The sequence below is a fragment of the Orcinus orca genome, chromosome X, assembly GCF_937001465.1.
Source record: "Orcinus orca chromosome X, mOrcOrc1.1, whole genome shotgun sequence".
NCBI lineage: Eukaryota > Metazoa > Chordata > Mammalia > Artiodactyla > Delphinidae > Orcinus > Orcinus orca.
In genome coordinates this window covers 97762284-97781038 of record NC_064580.1, presented here as the reverse complement: position 1 = coordinate 97781038, position 18755 = coordinate 97762284, and the positions used below count along the sequence as shown (strand labels likewise).

At 42.3% G+C, this 18755-nt stretch overlaps 1 protein-coding gene and 1 pseudogene across 1 annotated transcript in view; one reads left to right on the top strand and one right to left on the bottom strand.

Moving 5' to 3' along the window:
* The window catches only part of TRPC5 (transient receptor potential cation channel subfamily C member 5), a 158164-nt gene that overhangs the window by 33407 nt on the left and 106002 nt on the right, over positions 1–18755 (top strand). The window contains exon 3 of the mRNA XM_004281548.3: positions 14422–14943. Coding sequence (XP_004281596.1) covers positions 14422–14943 — 522 coding nt within the window. The remainder of the gene's footprint in view (positions 1–14421; positions 14944–18755) is intronic.
* LOC125963096 (FAU ubiquitin-like and ribosomal protein S30) lies at positions 1665–4247 on the bottom strand (annotated as a pseudogene).

Genomic DNA, 18755 nt, shown 5'->3' with positions numbered 1-18755 from the left:
ATTTTGGAGATTAATCCTTTGTCAGTTGCCTCATTTGCAAATATTTTCTCCCATTCTGAGGGTTGTCTTTTGGTCTTATTTATGGTTTCCTTTGCTGTGCAAAAGCTTTGAAGTTTCATTAGGTCCCATTTGTTTATTTTTGGTTTTATTTCCATTTCTCTAGGAGGTGGGTCAAAAAGGATCTTGCTGTGATTTATGTCATAGAGTGTTCTGCCTATGTTTTCTGCTAAGAGTTTTATAGTGTCTGGACTCACATTTAGGTCTTTAATCCATTTTGAGTTTATTTTTGTGTATGGTGTTGGGGAGTGTTCTGATTTCATTCTTTTACGTGTAGCTGTCCAGTTTTCCCAGCACCACTTATTGAAGAGGCTGTCTTTTCTCCATTGTATCTACTGTTAATTTTTTAACCCGTTCTACTAGAATCTCCATCTTTTTCTTACAGTTTGTCTAAACTCTTTGTATATTAAGGTCATTAGCACTTTGTTCATTCTTTAAAAAGTTTCACCCTGATGTATTAAAAAAAACAATGATTTACCCTGGGTTTTACAGCAAGTCTGCAGCAAAGAGCAAAGTTCATTTGTATTCTAAATCTGCATAAAAGTACAGGTTGTTTTAAGTGATGCTTTAAATGTCTTAGTGTCTCTCTCTGATGTAAGAGAGCTTGGGTGAAAGAGTATTCATGCTTAAAAGTATAAAAGTACAGGGTTGTTTTAAGTGATGCTTTAAATGTTTTAGTGTCTCTCTCTGATGTAAGAGAGCTTGGGTGAAAGAGTATTCATGCTTCGTCATTCTTTTATCTTTAAGTTTCCAGTTTAGTGCTTAAGTATCTTCGTTAGAAGGAAAGAAAGTCTATATGGCTGTTTTAGCTAGAGTTTGCCAATGTGTAGACACATTTGTGTCTAAAAACCAAACCTATTTAGTTTGTAACCAACAGCCCCTGGCTGTTATTATGTGGTCATAATTCACAGCTTTTGCTAGCCAAATAGCCTTCCCTTGGCCTACGGAGGGGGTACACAGTGGTAGGCCCTGACTTGACCTTGCTGTCATTAGTTTTCTACCTTCCCTGTTGGGAACATGATTTCTTTCTTCCAGTGTTAAAGTCTCCATCATTTTAATAAGAGACTGCTGATTTCTAAATTAGCTGGTTCCCACTTGTAAACCAGGAAGCCCAACAAAGCGGGCTTGCATATTCTGCTGTCATTGCTAAGCTTTTCTGGGTAATAGCTTGTCTGATTAGAATGGAAAGTGTTCTCTGGATCCTGGAATTTACTTGGGAGAAAATGCCATAGGTCTTATTTGGGGGCAGCTACTCGAATGAGCTAAGCTATCTTTAACTGGAGATCGTTCTTTGGTCATTCCCACTACTTTTACATTTAAACTACCTAGGAGGAAGCCTGAATTAACAGATTCAACTAAACAGTTCAGGTGGTAGTATCATTTCCATGCCCCTTGGTCTTCAGGATTGGAGAATTCAATCTAGCAACCAGACCGAAGACTACGGTCTAACGAGAACACTGAGTTAGCACTCTCAATCCTGAGCTGCTTCTTTAGAACCAGATTTAAATATTTCCTGAAAGACCCTTGAGCATCCGTAAGCTGGTCAGAGGAGCAAGGACACATCTTGTACCTAGAGGGAATGAACTGTAAGATAGGAAAGTATTCTTTTAACTGCACCAAGTGGCTTTGTTAGAAAAAAACGGTGTCACAAAGGATTTAAGAGTTAGCATTGGCACACCCTTCTTCTTGCCAAAAGTGGGTACAACATTGATGAAGCGACAGTTGTACTACATCTGCCACTTGACCCAGCCCATCAGCATCTCCTTCTCCTCTCACCACCCCTCCTTTTCATACTTTTTGGCCACTTTGAGAGTCTTGCTTCTCACTTTCCCAGCACAGGCCAGGGTACCATGGACTTTACCTCCAAGCACATGGCTAGCTACTTCCAGGGTGGTCAAGGTCTCCACCCCATGCTGGCCAAGGGTAGCTTCCATAGGCATGCCTGCCAGGAGCACCATTTGATTTTCCAGGGTGATGCCCTTCAGTGAGCCTCCAAGAGCCTTGATCTGAGTAACTGTCTCCTGGCTAGTCGGCTATAGGGCGTGTAGCTCCTGGACACGAACAAAGAACTGTATGTTGGCTACTGAATCCACTGCAGCCTCCACTGCCGTTGCCGCAAAGACGGAGTCAAGAAATAGGAGGGAGTACATCCTCTTAGCCTGCTGTGTGCCACATCGCTACCTAGGAAAGCATTCTCGATAAAGAATTTCATACTAGAGAGAGCAGCCCAAAGGTGCTGAGGAGCGTTTGATGGGGAAGAAGGAAATGTGGCCACCCAATTTCAAAACCATGATTTCAGCAGTGGAGAGAAATGAAAACTGTTTTGAAATTGTTTTAAAACTACTTTATAAACCCACATTAAATAGGTACTGTGCCTGACACATAACTGGTTTAGTAGAGAGGCAAGAACACAGAGCCCCAGTATATACAGAAACCACAGGGGAGTTCACTAATAACTCCACAAGGAGTGATGCCATTGATGCATTTCTAGAATAAAACCTCTGGAGTTCTGGTGGATATCTGTTTGGCTGTGGTCCACATAATCATAGAATCATCAGGATTAATTGAATACAATAGTGGCAATCTAGTCATTCTTCTGTCACTGCAACCAATCCATGGTATAGTCATCTCTAGCCTCTGAAAGAGTTCAACACCCCCATGTTAATTTGATGGAACGGAAGCTTGGCAAGGTATGAAAGAAGTCCCAACACAATTCTGTGCAAGGGTCAGTTGCCCCAAATTCTCAAATGTGTGTCTGGGGCCTCCAGAGAGTCTCGAGTTTATGAACGAACAGTATCACGAGGCCACAGATGAAGGAGAGTTTGCTGGAATTAAGCCTCCTCCTTGCATACCTGATCTACTTTGCTGCTCTTTTCTGACAATAGACAACAATCCCCCGTGTCTGCGAAGCCCTCTAAGAGCTGAGTGCTGTTTCCTCCCCAAGTAGAAATCGGGGGTAGAATAACCAAGCATCTGGGAGCCTTGATCACTACCACTCTTGCAACTTTTCGTCACTCTTTGAGATTCTTAACCCCTATTGACTGAATATGAAGGAGAAAATTAAGCAGTAGTGAATTTAGTTTGGAACTGTGTCCCTTCCAAGGCCTCCTTCCCATTAGCCCTGGCCTGCATTCCTGAAAAGGTGCTACAGAGGAAAAGACTTCCTTGCAGCACTAAGGTATCTGGTTACATGTGTCTTTCAAAGAGAGGGAAATGTTTTGCAAGTGGTTGAAAGGTTTTTTGTGGGTTTTTTTGGTTTTTTTTTTTTGCGGTACGCGGGTCTCTCACTGTTGCGGCCTCTCCCTTTGCGGAGCACAGGCTCCGGACGCGCAGGCTCGGCGGCCATGGCTCACGGGCCCAGCCCCTCCGCGGCACGTGGGATCTTCCCTGACCGGGGCACGAACCCGTGTTCCCTGCATCGGCAGGCGGACTGTCAACCACTGCGCCACCAGGGAAGCCCTGAAAGGTCATATTTACGTTGAAAGTATCTTTGCCTTTCCAAGTTTCAGATTTGGGGCATGTTTGACTTCAGGGAAATAAGGACAAGATAGCTGATGTTTTCTTAATTCAGCAGAGAGCAGCACATAGCTTACTGTTCTCAAGGGAAGATAGCAGCCCACACTTAGCATGCAAGTATACTGGGAGAAAAAGAGGCAAGAGGCAGTAGCAGTAGGGTTAGAAACCCAGAGTCGCTCTCCCTTCTCCCATCTCCAGCCAGAGGCAACCAAGCTGCTTCTCCTTTCCTTTAACACTTGGTCTGTTCTGACAAGAACAAAAGGCAATCCGCTCCAGAAGGCACGATTGACAACACAGCTGCCAGTTCAAAGGAATACAATTAAAAGTAATGTGTGAAAGAGGGAGAAATTAGGGGGGGGGCATTTTTCTTAAGTTTTTCCTCTCGAAATGTAATAGAGGGAAAATATATGAGTAAATGCATTACATTACATGGATATTAGTAAACTTTGTCAAAGACTGTGTTTGGAAAAAAATCTTGCTTGCACTTGATGATGTCCACGTGATAGTCACGGTTTCAATCACAAAATGATTTAAGCTACTTTTCCTGTCAATCAAAAGTTACGTATTGTTTTTTAAATATGCCCCCATTTATTACTATGACCCAGGAATTTAATCCTGGCCGTTGAATACCAAAAAATCAACTTCTCATTATGATGTGTGCTGTCATGGTGCCTGCTTTTCCGCTAAAGAAGAAACAGTCCTGCTGAGATGTCTGTGCTAGTTCAGCTTAAGCTTCTTGGCATTATCTAGGCTCAAGCTTCTTTTCTCAAAGGCTTCCCAGCTCTAGCCAAGCCCTGCTGCAGAGCAAGGGGCTCCTTGTTGCATGGGTGTTTCTGAGAGAAGCCACTCAGAAATTCCGGGTAGAGAGTTCAAGAAGAAAGAACCTAAATACAAAACTCCCCCAAGGCGCCTCCAGCAGTACCAACCAATAAAACAAGTTTCCTGCCATGAGTGTTCATTGTCGGTTTGTCTCACGTTTTCCCAAAACATCCATAACTCATGGAGTTTCCATTCTGATGATAACCAAGGGAGCTATGTTACTTCCATGAGATGCATGTGCCTTGACCCCTTTTCAGTGGTGCTGAAGATAATAGAATCATAGCACCATGCCATGGAAAGGTCATCTCCATAATGACCTGCCCAGTTTCCTGCCACTGTAGCCCTTCAGTACCACCCCCCCCCCCAGATGAAGACCCTTCATTCCCATGGGTGACTCTTCTAGTACAGGCTCTGGGACTAATCCTGTTCCTAGTCACAGAGACTCTCAGAACTGGAGGCCAGCAGCTCAGCACTTCAGTACCCAGTCAGCTAAGCTGCTGGTCCCCTCTGAATCTTGTATTTTTGGTAGCTATGCCTGAGCCCTTGCCTTGCTGCCATGTAACCAAGCCTCTGCTTTACATTCTACTTTAATGGTTCTAAACTGTGGGCAATTTTGCACCCCAGGAGGACCGTTTGGCAATGTCTAGAGATGTTTCTGGCAACCAGCAAGGCCAGATATGCAAAATTCAACCCTGCAGATAGATGCTTTACCTCTATTTGGAGACTTGGAAAATGGAAGATAGTTGATGACCTTATAATGTTTCCTTTGCTGAAAAGATCAAGGATAGTCATGTAAACAAAAATTAACTTCCTCCCTCCTCAGGGACTATGCCCACATTTTAAATAGCTGTTGACAATCCCACTACTGGGCATATACCCAGAGAAAACCATAATTCAAAAAGACACGCACACCCCATTGTTCACTGCAGCACTATTTACAATAGCCAGGTCATGGAAGCAACCTAAATGCCCATCAACAGACGAATGGATAAAGAAGATGTGGTACAATATATACAATGGAATATTACTCAGCCATAAAAAGGAACGAAATTGGGTCATTTGTAGAGACGTGGATGGACCTAGAGACTGTCATACAGAGTGAAGTAAGTCAGAAAGAAAAAAAAATATTGTATACTAACACATATATGGGAAATCTAGAAAAATGGTACAGATGAACCTGTTTGCAAGGCAGAGATAGAGACACAGATGTAGAGAACAAACATATGGACACCAAGGGGGGAAAGGGGTGGGTGGGATGAATTGGGAGATTGGGATTGACATATATACACTAACTAATATGTATAAAATAGATAACTAGTGAGAAAAAAAGTCTAACAATTTTTAATTGTGTTTAAAGAATAAAATAAATAAATAAATAGCTGTTGAGCGGTAGGTAGTATTCTACTTCTGGAGGTTGGCGCCAGTTGCCTGGCTTGCCTCGGGTGTGGATAACTGAGAGAAGCAGGAAGGTGGGGCTCAATAATTACTTCATGAATGTGACACAGTCTCCTCTCTCAAGCTCGTCCTCCAATCATATAACGCTTCAGTCCGATGTCTGCATATAAACCGAGCAACTTTAAAACACAACATCATTTCGCATGTGTATGGAGCATGAAATGAAAATCATGATTGGCAAAGGGAATACTCTTGACATTATTTAACATGAATTCTAGATTTCTGGTCTGGTTTTCTTTATACCTTTCTAAAATGTCTCTTACCTACCACTAGCTGACTTTAGGTCATTTTCTTTATTCACGTTTATCCCACACAGCTTTTGAGAATAATGGTGAAAATTACCCTTTTATAATCCTTTACACTCTGAGAACCAACTGAGCTTAATTTGTATCACTCAAGCTCTTCTAGGCCTAAACCGGGTCTCCTGGTGATATCTACCAATTTTCAATTTACGGCAATGAACATACTTTTCAATTCTATGGCTATGAACTACTTAAAACAAAAGAGAGGTTCCCGACTCCTCTTTTTGCATGAAAGACCCTCTTTGTTCATTCTGATTTTGTGTTGCTGGCAAATGTGCTCCTATCAAGATTGTTACCCACTGGAAAAAGTATACAATAATAGACCTTTATTTGTATTGAATCCTGCGATATATCTGATGTCAATCTGGTTACCCTAGCCCTCACATGGTCCTGTGCCCTGGTTGGATCACCAAGGTTTCTGCACCTGGGTTCTCAGCGCTTTCCAGAAATCTTTATCAAACTCCCACTAGTCAGGTGATAAGCAATGACATGGAAAACTCTAAATCAGCTTGGCAGCATCCTCTTTCCAGTAAAGCAATCTACAAGAGAAATTTAATTTAAAAATTACATGATGAGCTATAAAAAAATGAATCAAGAACAATGGCTTTCCTAAACAGCTATATGTTTCAAGCTCCACCAGAGGGCTACCTGCAAAGCTAACTACACTCACATTGGCACACTGGGGCTCCATTCCTCTGTGCAGCCCTAGAGACACAACGACCAGACCTTTACTTCTGACATTTTTCCCATCTCCGTAATAACCTATATCCTCTGGTTTATTGTTTTTCAACTCGTTGCATCATTTTCACAATTTCCTGGGAAATGGCATATCTTAACAGTACAAAGGGATCCTTCAGAGAGGGTTGGCTCCCTAAAAGCTACCCATAACGTATCCCCTTCCTACCTTGGTTTCTTTTACCTCTTCCGTTATTTCTAATAACCATCCAAACACTCACCTTACTTTTGGAGTTGATGCCCTCACCATTCATTATAACCCGTATTTTGCAAAAGAAAATGTATGGAATGGTTCATTTAATTCTTTGTGACAATCTAGATTTGAGAAAGATGGCTTTCCAGGTTTCCTACAACTAGAACTCTGAAATTATAAACCCTCACAACCTATGGAGTTAGCTATGTATTATTTTTTCATAGATTTAGCTACTGTCTTTCGAAAAATTAAGAGCCCCCATCTGATGAGAAATCAAGAATAGTTTTGTGGGCTCCCAAACCTTGAGCTATACTATATAATATTTATCTGGGTTTAAGGTAGAACATTACCTGATGAGGTTAATTAATATCCAATATAACCTGTGATTTAATATGTCTGAATATTCAATGTTGGGACTGTAGATTTGTTTGCTGATGTAATAAATCAAATGGTTGGTCTTTTGTTGGTTGGGGGTGAAGTAGTATAGTGGTTAACAGGACAGGCTTTGGAGCCAAACTGCCTGGGTTCAAGTTCTGGTCACCCTACTTCCTAGCCATGTGACCTTGGACAAGGCACTAAGCTTCTCTATGGCTGAGTTTCCTCAGGTGTAAAGTGAGGATAATTATTATGCCTATAGCACGGAGCCATGGTGAGGACTAAATGAGATACTCCAGCATGATGCCTAGCATATGGAAAGTGCTCAATAACCAGTAGCCATTTGTATTATATTCACCCCTGCTAATCAGGCTAATGCTGGCCATTGTTACATACATTATTTATTTTTACATGTAAATATTGACTTTTTTAAAACATCAGGTGCGTTCTGTGACATTGCCCCCAAATAAGTTCTGTCCATGTTAGTCTTCCAATCTAAATTATATACACTTTGACCTTGAAATCAGCTGAGATGATCCAGGGAATCCTGATTATAATGGTTCTCTTTTTACCATAGTCTGGGAAACAAATTATTTCCCATCTGACACCAATGGCTGCTCCAAAGTATCTCATGCACCACTACTAGCTAACTGACCTTGTGGGTACAGCAGAGTGGGCAGCTGGTCATGTGACGTGATTAGATGCTAGTGTTCTTCATTTCTGAGTAATACAGAGAAATGAAATTCATTTCCAACAGTCCCTTGGACTGATGAAAAAGACTGAACATTGATTTTTATCTGGCATGTTAGGGTGGGGAAGAGGAGACCCAGTAGGTGGAAAAGAGGTATTGAAATTTCACTAAATCTTGGCACAAGATGGGAGATTCATTTCCAACATGATGCTATCAGGCTAGCTGTGTGAGGAAGTACCACTCGGAGAGGTTCAGCCTATGACCAGACAGCATTGTGGGTATGAATGAGGTGGCTCCTGATAAGGGTCTGCCCATTAATTACAAATGGGGGGCTTAATTTCAGAAGCCTGTGATAAACTCCAGCAAGTGCGTCTGCCTAAAGCTGGTAACAATAGGGTTCAGGAGAATTCCAATTAGCAGATTGTGTCCAGTGATGAGGTTAACGGAAATGAATGTATCATTCAGGCCCCTTGAGAACAGTAACCTTGCAAAAGCCCTAGCCAGTCCTGGGAGTGGAAGTAGAGCATCATCTGTTCCTCTGTTGTGTCCTCTGGCAATGGAATTTAGCTGAAAATATGAAGAAGCGGGCTTTCGCTCAGTGTTCACTGTACTGCAGGTGTTTTATGCAATGAGCTCTGAGCCGAGTGACTCTGTCTCATTTTCATTAATCCAAAAGGATCCTAGCATATAAGGCCAGCTTTTCAACAGGGAGACCTAGGGCAGATCCAGGAGCAAACTCATTAAGGCCTGAATGCAAAGCCCCAGGAAGAGGCAGGCAATGTAACTTCTTTAGTGGCCATGCACTAAGCCCACATCATTTCAAATTAAAAAATTAAATCAAGTCGGTTCATGTACCAGGTTTGTTTAGAAGTACAGTTGTAGATAATATGAACCAAATCTAATTTATTGGTGTGTTGATTTCATTCCCTTTTCTCCCCCTACCCTCACCCTTTTTTTTTTTTTTTTTTTTTTTTTTTTGCAGTACGCGGGACTCTCACTGTTGTGGCCGCTCCCGCTGCGGAGCACAGGCTCCGGACGCGCAGGCTCAGCGGCCATGGCTCACGGGCCCAGCTGCTCCACGGCATGCGGGATCCTCCCGGACCGGGACACGAACCCGCATCCCCTGCATCGGCAGGCAAACTCTCAACCACTGCGCCAAAAGGGAAGCCCACCCCCACCCTTTTTTACCTTTTAAAAAAACATGATTTTTAATGGGAAGCTCAGATCGTTCAGTATAATTTTGGAGTTCAAAGCGAAGGCAAAACTTGATAAGAAAAGAATAAAATTCAGTTTGCCACCTGTCCTCGATCTGAACACAAAATGGCTGTTGAAGGATAATTTAAAAATAAAAAAGTGGGCTTCCCTGGTGGCGCAGTGGTTGAGAGTCCGCCTGCCGATGCAGGGGACGCGGGTTCGTGCTCCGGTCCGGGAGGATCCCGCATGCCGCGGAGCGGCTGGGCCCGTGAGCCATGGCCACTGGGCCTGCGCGTCCAGAGCCTGTGCTCCGCAACGGGAGAGGCCACAGTGGTGAGAGGCCCGCGCACCGCAAAAAATAAAAAAAATACAAAAAATAAAAAAGTTAAATCCTGATCCTCATACACATTTAAAGTTAACACAAGTGGACACATGTCTAATATTTTATTTCACTCATTAATTAGTGAGGAAACCAGGAGGCCAGAAGTCTGCAAACTATGACCTGCAAACCAAATCCAGCCTGTCACCTGTTTTTGTGAATAAATTTTATGGAGTACAGCCACACCCATTCCTTTTCATATTGCCTTTGACTGCTTTCTTGCTACAGTGGCAGCATTGTAAGGTCCACAAAGCGTAACATATTTACCATCTAGCCTTTTACTGAAAAAGCTTGCTAACCGTTGATATAGGCCATCAGGAATGCTGAAAGAAATTTACAAATAGATGCAAAGAAATTTGCATATAGATGCACAAATCAATCGCATTTTGCCAGGCAAGAAATATTTTCATTACAATTTGCAGAGTTGTAAAACAACTCAAAGATAATCAAAGGCATGGACAATCCAGAAAATATACTAGACCTGGGCTGTTAGGCCAGTTGTGTGAACAGAAACTCAAGACTAGGGATCCAGGGAGAAATCTTGTTTTATGAACCAGGGCACAGGTAGGGAAGAAGCTGGAATTCAGAAAAAAATATTCAAAAGGGGAAAGTACCCTAATGCAGAGCCTTAAAGATCGGAATTTGGAATGGAGGAGGCTGAGGCTGGTCATTTGGGTACTTCCTACCTCAAGCCTTGACTGCTCTGGAAACTGGGGCAGGGCTGAGTCCTTGAGGCAGAGCGTGTGGGAGCCAAGGTGGGCAGAGGCTGACCTCGTACACTCTCTTGGTTTCAACCTACTGTTATAGGCTGAGGACGGTCACATCTGTTGATACATTTTCAGCCCTGACCTTTTTCCTTCAACATTCATGCTAGAGTTATACAATTTCCTGCTACTCTCCCAATAGGTACTTCAAACTCAACATGTCTAAAATTGAACTTCTTTGAAACCCTAAACCTGCTCTTCCTCCTGTATTCACTATCTCCAACGGCGACACCACCATTCAATCAGGCATGCAATGCAGAAACCTGACACCCTTGGTTTCTTCTCCCTGCAGTACTACCTGACACATCCAATGAATGTCTTAAATCTGTTCCTTTCTATCTCTAGAATCATTGTCTAGTTTAAGATCTTGCCATCTTTTCACCTGGACTATTGATATCTTTTAAGTAGTTTTATCTTTCTGAAACTCATCCAGTGGTGTGCTGGAGCTGGCTTTTACACCAGCTGGTGAGAACTGGTTGTGTGCATCTCTTCCCAACTCTGTGTTCCAGGATGTCATACTGGTAGCTTGAAATTGGCCACAGTGGGAGTATTTACACCACAGAAATTGGCAAACACTACAAATCAAGGTTGTTGTTTTTGTTTTGTTTAATGGAAAGCTGCTTGTTAAACATTTATCAGCACATATACCACTGCCAATTCTCCACACTTCGGCCAAACTGATCTTTGTAAAACACTTGTTCAGCCACACTACTCTCCTGATTAAAATTCTTCAGTGGCTCCCTATGGCCAACAGATCACATTAAGTTCCTTCTCATGGCATATGAGGCCTTTTATTACCTGGCCCCTGCCTAAATGTCCAGCTTCCTCTCCCATTCCTCCTAGCAACTTCTGTGCTAGTTCAAAGGTCACACAGTGGCCCACTCAAGCCTCAATTGCCTCATATATATACTTTGTTTGGCATGCACACTATCTTTAACTCTTTTGAGCCAACATTGAAGACTTTAGGAAATTCTACCTCCAAATCCATATTTCTGACTTTTCTTGAAAGATGACATCACTGGGTCCTCATTCATGCACATAACAGCAATTTGATCACAACAAGGGGCTGAGCAGCAGATGCCCCCTTTGAGACGGTATGTGCTCCACAGCTCACCAACGCCTACCATTTACTCATCCAAACTATGCATATGTCCCCACAGGTAGCTTTTATTTCTGTGACCTGTTATCTGTTTGGACCCTGTTGTAGACCATATTACAAAGTCCTGATTATTATCAGAAACCTATGACCCTAATGATAGACTCTTTCTTTGGCAGTGAAGTGGCAGTGAAGTGGGGATCCACACAGGATATGCCACAAGGATATACATACAGAGAGCAGTGAATGAGGCGGGTGTGGCAATCTGTGAATGATAAGGCTGACTGGAAGAGAAAAGGTGGTCTTGGTAGGAGGACATGGTTGGGCACTGCCACCAGTTTCTTTTGAAAAGATTTACTCTCTGGTGTCATGTATCCAGAAAGACAAATGGAGAATCAGAGGCTCCTTGTTGAGCACCAAGTCAAAGACAACAGAATCAGATGGCTCTGGAAAGCATGTCATACTCTAGGCATAGACAGCAACCTTTCAGCTCCATGACACAAATGGAGCTGAGCATTATTCACAAGTACCATTGTGTGTCTTGGACAGGTCTGTCAGCATTGACATAGAGGAGAAGAAAGAAAGAGCAGGAAAAGAAAGAGCAAGGAAGTGGGTAGAGAGAGTTGACAGGAAGAGCATCATGGTAGGGAGCAGACATGTACCTCCAGTCTAACCCAGGGAATCCTGTGCCATAAGCCATCTTCCCTCCACCCACCACCTCCGCCTCTAGATCATGACAGAGATTAAGAAATGGGGCTTCCCTGGTGGCGCAGTGGTTGAGAGTCCGCCTGCCGATGCAGGGGACACGGGTTCGTGCCCCGGTCTGGGAAGATCCCACATGCCGCGGAGCGGCTGGGCCCGTGAGCCATGGCCACTGAGCCTGCGCGTCCGGAGCCTGCGCTCCGCAACGGGAGAGGCCACAACAATGAGAGGCCCGCGTACAGCAAAAAAAAAAAAAAAAAAAGAAATGCTCCTGCCCACCAAGGAAGGGCAGATTCCGGATCTGAGCTCCTTTCTTCCCAGACTATGATACATTGTTCACTTGCCATCTCTCCCACCTCTAGGCTTTATGCCGGTTGTTGTGTTTATGTTCATTACCAGGCCCACTCAGACCTACTTCTTCCTTAGCCTGCAGGTTTATGTTAATTTCTGAGATGATTCTTTCCTGTGTCCGATTTACTTTATGAGTCACTTGCTCACTTCCTGCTGCTTGTTTGTAGCTGCTCCCTCTAAATGTTTAACAGTGTTTACTCCCTGCTCCATCCAAGCAATTGATGACCAGTGTGTAGTGAACTCTCAACTATTCAGAGGATGATGTAACCACCCCGAGAAGGAAACAGATTTCTTGCAAACTTCTCCACTTTCTTCTCCTCTGCCTTTTTCCCACTCCCTGTTTTCTGGCCACTTCCCTGCTTGGGAATCCCTCATCCGAGATGGGAAGGAGGCAAAGATGATGAAAACTGTAGCTCATCCCTCCGTCAATTCGCCAGCAACTGTGGGTTTCCAAAATAATTTTTTTAAGAGTAAAAAGAAACTAGCGATTAAAACAGTATTTGTCTATTCCATGAGAATCTCCATCATCCACGTTCTGCTCTCCCCAGTTAAACTGAGTATTTGGAGGTTTATTAAAAAATGTATTAAGATCAATATTTCACAGTTTCCTGGAATTTTATCCACGCTTTGAATCCTCAGCTCCACCCCTCCATGAAGACTCTTCAGACTATTCCAGTTCTCCTTGTTGTCTAGCTCCAGATTCCATCACACTGAGATTCCTCTGTTGGGTGTAGCGTGTCCCAAAGGACACATTTTAAAGTCAAAAGATTTGTTTTTAATTCATTGATCAGAGTCTGCTCACTCACCCAGAACTGTATGCTCCTGCACACCCAAAGAACCCCATACCTTTCACCTATAGCTGCTGTTTACACCAAGCATTACATCATGGACATACCCATTTTTTTTTGAGTGTCAAGAGTCAATTGTTTGTGTATTTGTTACAGAGTTCAAACTCCACAGCTGAAAGTGAGCCAGTCTTTATTTGCATAATATTTATCTTGGAACAAAGTTTAGAAATAGAAACTTGAACATACCAATTTTATCAGACGTCTTTTTGCTATTGGTAACCTCAAGCCTGGAGGTCCTCATTTACAGAGCAATTCTTCCTGACAATAACAGATTCTCTCTACCTTGCTGGGATCTACAGGAAGTTGGAGGAACACTGTCTGGCTTTGGTCTTTGGTCCCCTGAAGTTACAGTGTCACAATTTGGGAATGTGTTCTCTTCAGCCCCCAGGGCCTGGTTTAGTGGCATGGGCTTTAAGATTACCGGTTGTCTTTAGCCTTTCAAACAAATATTTCTGCAGTCTCTACTGCTCATTTGGAACTGAACACATACTCCTACTTACCAATTTATAGAAGTATGATATACCCAACCAGATTCCAGGAAAAATGCCCTTTACTTCTCTGTACAACCCCTCATTGTGCCTCAGACAGAACTGGCATAATTTAAGGGCCAAGCTCCAGAGTCATATTGTCTGAGTTTGAATCTTGGCTCTGCACCTAAAGCTGAGTAACCTTAGGTACGTTCTTTAAACTCTGTGTGCCTCAGCTTCTTCATTTGGGGAGAATATTTACCTCATGAGGTTGTTGTGGGGATTAAGTGAGTAACTATATGTAAAGTGCTGTATGCCTGGTGTACAGTAAGCATTTCACAACTAGCTATTCTGATAAGGAGAAGAATTGACAAAAAAACTGGTGACCCCAGTTCCTGAATCATTAACATTTGATGGGCTCTATGCTCCAAGCCTTAATCCTGCCCTTTTATGTGTTTTTCATTTTCTTGTACCTAGGTCCCCACTCTGATGATGGACACCCAGTTCTCTGAGTTCACACCAGACATTACTCCCATCATGCTTGCTGCCCACACCAACAACTACGAAATCATCAAATTGCTCGTCCAAAAACGGGTCACTATCCCCCGGCCCCACCAGATCCGCTGCAACTGTGTGGAGTGTGTGTCCAGTTCAGAGGTAGACAGCCTGCGCCACTCCCGCTCCCGGTTGAACATCTATAAAGCGCTGGCGAGCCCCTCACTCATCGCCTTATCAAGCGAGGACCCCATCCTAACTGCCTTCCGCCTGGGCTGGGAGCTCAAGGAGCTCAGCAAGATGGAGAATGAGTTCAAGGCTGAGTATGAGGAGCTCTCCCAGCAGTGCAAGCTCTTTGCCAAAGACCTGCTGGACCAGGCTCGGAGCTCCCGGGAACTGGAGATCATCCTCAACCATCGAGATGACCACAGTGAAGAGCTTGACCCTCAAAAGTACCATGACCTAGCCAAGCTGAAGGTGGCCATCAAATACCATCAGAAAGAGGTAAGCTGAGCTCTTCTCTGCTTTTGGGGAAGCTTAAGCCCTCCAGAGTCCAGAGCAGGAGACCAAGAGTCAGCATTTTCCTACCACTTAGCTCTCCACCAAACAAATGGTTAGACAGGCTTCAAAAACAGTGAGGCCCATATTTATCCAAGGCACATACAACCTCTGCGTATTTTCTTTATGGCCAGATAAGTAGGGAAAAATCTGATTCTATGATGGGAAAGCACTCATTCATTGAGCAAATGCTTATTTAGCACTGTTTTAGGGGTTTGGGATACAGAAAACAAGTATAACCCTGCCTTCACAGAGCTTACAAGCTAGTGGTGGACAGTAAGTAAATGATCACATTAGTGAATATATAATTACAAACTAACATCAGGCTCTGAGGAAGAACTTCTGAGAACACATAAAAAGGGTCCTACCCTATATACCGGGGCCATGGCAATAGTGATCACAAAGGGCTTGCTGTCTGGATGCTGGTAGCTGTTGACAGAACTAAGTCCTTGGTAGTCCCTCAGCAAGAAAGCTGAGACGTACATTTGAAAGATGGAGTCACACAGAGGGTGTGTGGTTCTGCAGAAGGCTGAGTCCCCTGCATTGGCAGGCAGATTCTCAACCACTGCGCCACCAGGGAAGCCCTGTTCTATGCCATCTTATCAAACAATTTGGGGGAGCCTTCTAGCAGGCCTCATTTAGCTCTTTAAGGAGGAAGCATGGTAGAAAGAGCAGGGACTTTGGAGCCAGAGCAACTGAGGATGGAACAGCCTTCAGCTGTACGACCTGAAGAAAGTCCCTCAAATTTCAGGACATTAGTCTTCTCATAAAATGGAGATGACAATAGTTCCTCCATTTCATAGGACTATTATGAAAATAAATGTACTTTAATGTCCATTTTCATCTCTCTTCCAATGCTACCTGGAGTCAGATTCAAATGGGTTGAACCGAGAAGTGCTTGCTGTCTGAAGGGCAATGAGCAGCGCCATCCCTTCATGGGTCCAGGCTCTGAGGCAAATCACATGTGTGCTCACCTGGTCCCTTTCTCTCAGACAAGAAAAAAAAAAACTACCCCTCTGAAATGAGGCAGAAATGAGTACTGGGGCAACGTCGAAGGGGATAAAATATGACAAAAGAGCAACATGGAGATTTAACGGCTCCACTTTACATAAATTGTTATAATACTGTAAGAAAAAAAATAACAAGTATGTTTAGAATATGAATTGCTTCCAGATGACAAAATGGTTAATGGGAATAGAAGTGTTAAAAACGGATATTGCAGAATACAACTAAAGTTTGCATTCCTTCCCTCACTAGACAGCAGATAAACTCCATAATTATAGGGCCTCATCCCCCTGAAAACTGACAAAGTATTTATTTTCAAACAGTTTCATTACAATATTTCATCAATTTTGCATTGGTAGATCATCTACCAGTTACTTTATCACTTGATCCCTTCTGCTCCTATAATCATCATTTGCCAGTTTCAGTTTCTGCTCCATTTGGAAACCACTGTGATGACTTCCTCACTCTCCTGGGGATCTGCTTAGCATACGACCATGGAGTCATCCTTGGGTTCTACATTCACTGCCCTCCAGCCCTCATTAAGCTTCTCATCATTTTTTCCCTCATGTTTTAGCCCTTTTATTTTCTAAAATTTTGTCCTCCATGTCCCTTATTTCATAATTTCTCTTATTAATGTTATTACAGAATATCTCCATGTTTCTATATGTTCATGTGATATATTTCTTATCTATCATTAGACCAACCTGAATGTTGCAAAGGTTTATATTTCCTTTTGCTCTCTCAATTAAACATCAGAGATTCCAAAGTTGGTCTCAGAGTCTATTTGCTGCGTACATTAAAGTGGAAAGGATCATTTGTTTTATTGTGGTAAACTATACATAACACAAAATTTACCATTTTAACCATTTTTAAAATATACAGTTCAGTGCCATTAAGTACATTCATGTTGTGCAATCATGACCACTATGAGTCATTTTTTTGAAGACGGGCAAGTTTTGGGGTGTCTACTTTTTCTTTCAGTAGTGAGACCATACAATTAGAGTTTCATATTTTGCAGACCACATTATTTTCAATCCATAACACTGGCAAAGTAGCATCTTTTAGCGATTACAATTATGGATATTCAGCAGTAATACAAAGGTAATCCAAAAAGCACTGTATTTATGCAGAGATCAACAATTTTAGGTCTGGTGGTACTCACTCATCATTGTGAATCAAATCAATGAGAACTTTGGAATTTGACAGACTGAACTGTTTCAGTCAGACCACATCAAACTTCAACTCCAGGTTTGCAGCAAATGCAGCAAGGATAATGAGTGACTGTCAACTTCAATGTCAATGATTTCATGAAAAATAGTATACCCTCATAGAGTCACATAAACTCAAATATGGCACAAAGTTTAGTCCCATGGCCAGAGACTTCAGAATTATTTTAGAATTTACATATTTAGCTCCACATTTCCTAAGACAAGTTATCTCTTTTTGTTGTTCTTGTTTTTTGTTTTTTTTGTTGTTGGTGATTATTAATATACTTTATTATTTGTTTAACATCTTTATTGGAGTATAATTGCTTTACAATGATGTGTTAGTTTCTGCTTTATAACAAAGTGAATCAGCTATACATATACCTATATCACCAAATCTCCTCCCTCTTGCGTCTCCCTCCCACCCTCCCTATCCCACCCCTTTAGGTGGTCACAAAGCACCTAGCTGATCTCCCTGTGCTATGCGGCTGCTTCCCACTAGCTATCTGTTTTACATTTGGTAGTATATATAAGTCCATGCCACTCTAACTTCGTCCCAGCTTACCCTTCCCCCTCCCCGTGTCCTCAAGTCCATTCTCTATGTCTGCATCTTTATTCCTGTCCTGCCCTTAGGTTCTTCAGAACCCTTTTTTTTTTTAATTCCATATATATGTGTTAGCATACGGTATTTATTTTTCTCTTTCTGACTTACTTCACTCTGTATGACAGTCTGTAGGAACAGTATGGAGGTTCCTTAAGAAACTAAAAATAGAACTACCGTACGACCCAGCAATCCCACTACTGGGCATATACCCTGAGAAAACCATAATTCAAAAAGAGTCATGTACCACAATGTTCATTAGCTCTACTTACAATAGCCAGGATATGGAAGCAACCTAAGTGTCCATCGACAGATGAATGGATAAAGAAGATGTGGTGCATATATACAATGGAATATTACCCAGCCATAAAAAGAAAAGAAATTGGGTTATTTGTAGTGAGGTGGATGGACCTAGACAAGTTATCTTAACAATGACCACAGATAAATTTTAGTTTAGTTTCTCTTCTGAATTGTAACTTCATTTCTGCTAAAGAACTCTGTAATCCTTCCCAACCTGTGAATTATAGATTTTTTAAATCTGTGGTTCCATTGAGTCTCAAATGAGTATAGTCTCTAATTTTCTCTATTCAAATCCACATGTCAAGTTTAAGACTGAATACTCTCACCTTGAACAAATCAGCAATGTCCTTATTTTAGGGGTGTTTTTGTTGTTTCAAGTTTAGTGTGTTTGGATAAGAAGCAGAGTCCTGTGAGTTACTGAGGTTCTAATAATTCAGGTATCTCTGAGCACTTCATTCTCAGAAGCTCTTGATCTAAGGAAGCAGACTGATAAGTTTTTCCAATAAATATCCATAATCTAGCCATTAAAAAAGTGAAACATACACACAGTGCTTAAGGCCACAAGCATAAAAAAGGTCACGAGCATTGATCATCAATTCTCATCATACAAACTCCTTTTGCAGAATGTGATGGACACAAATAAACAA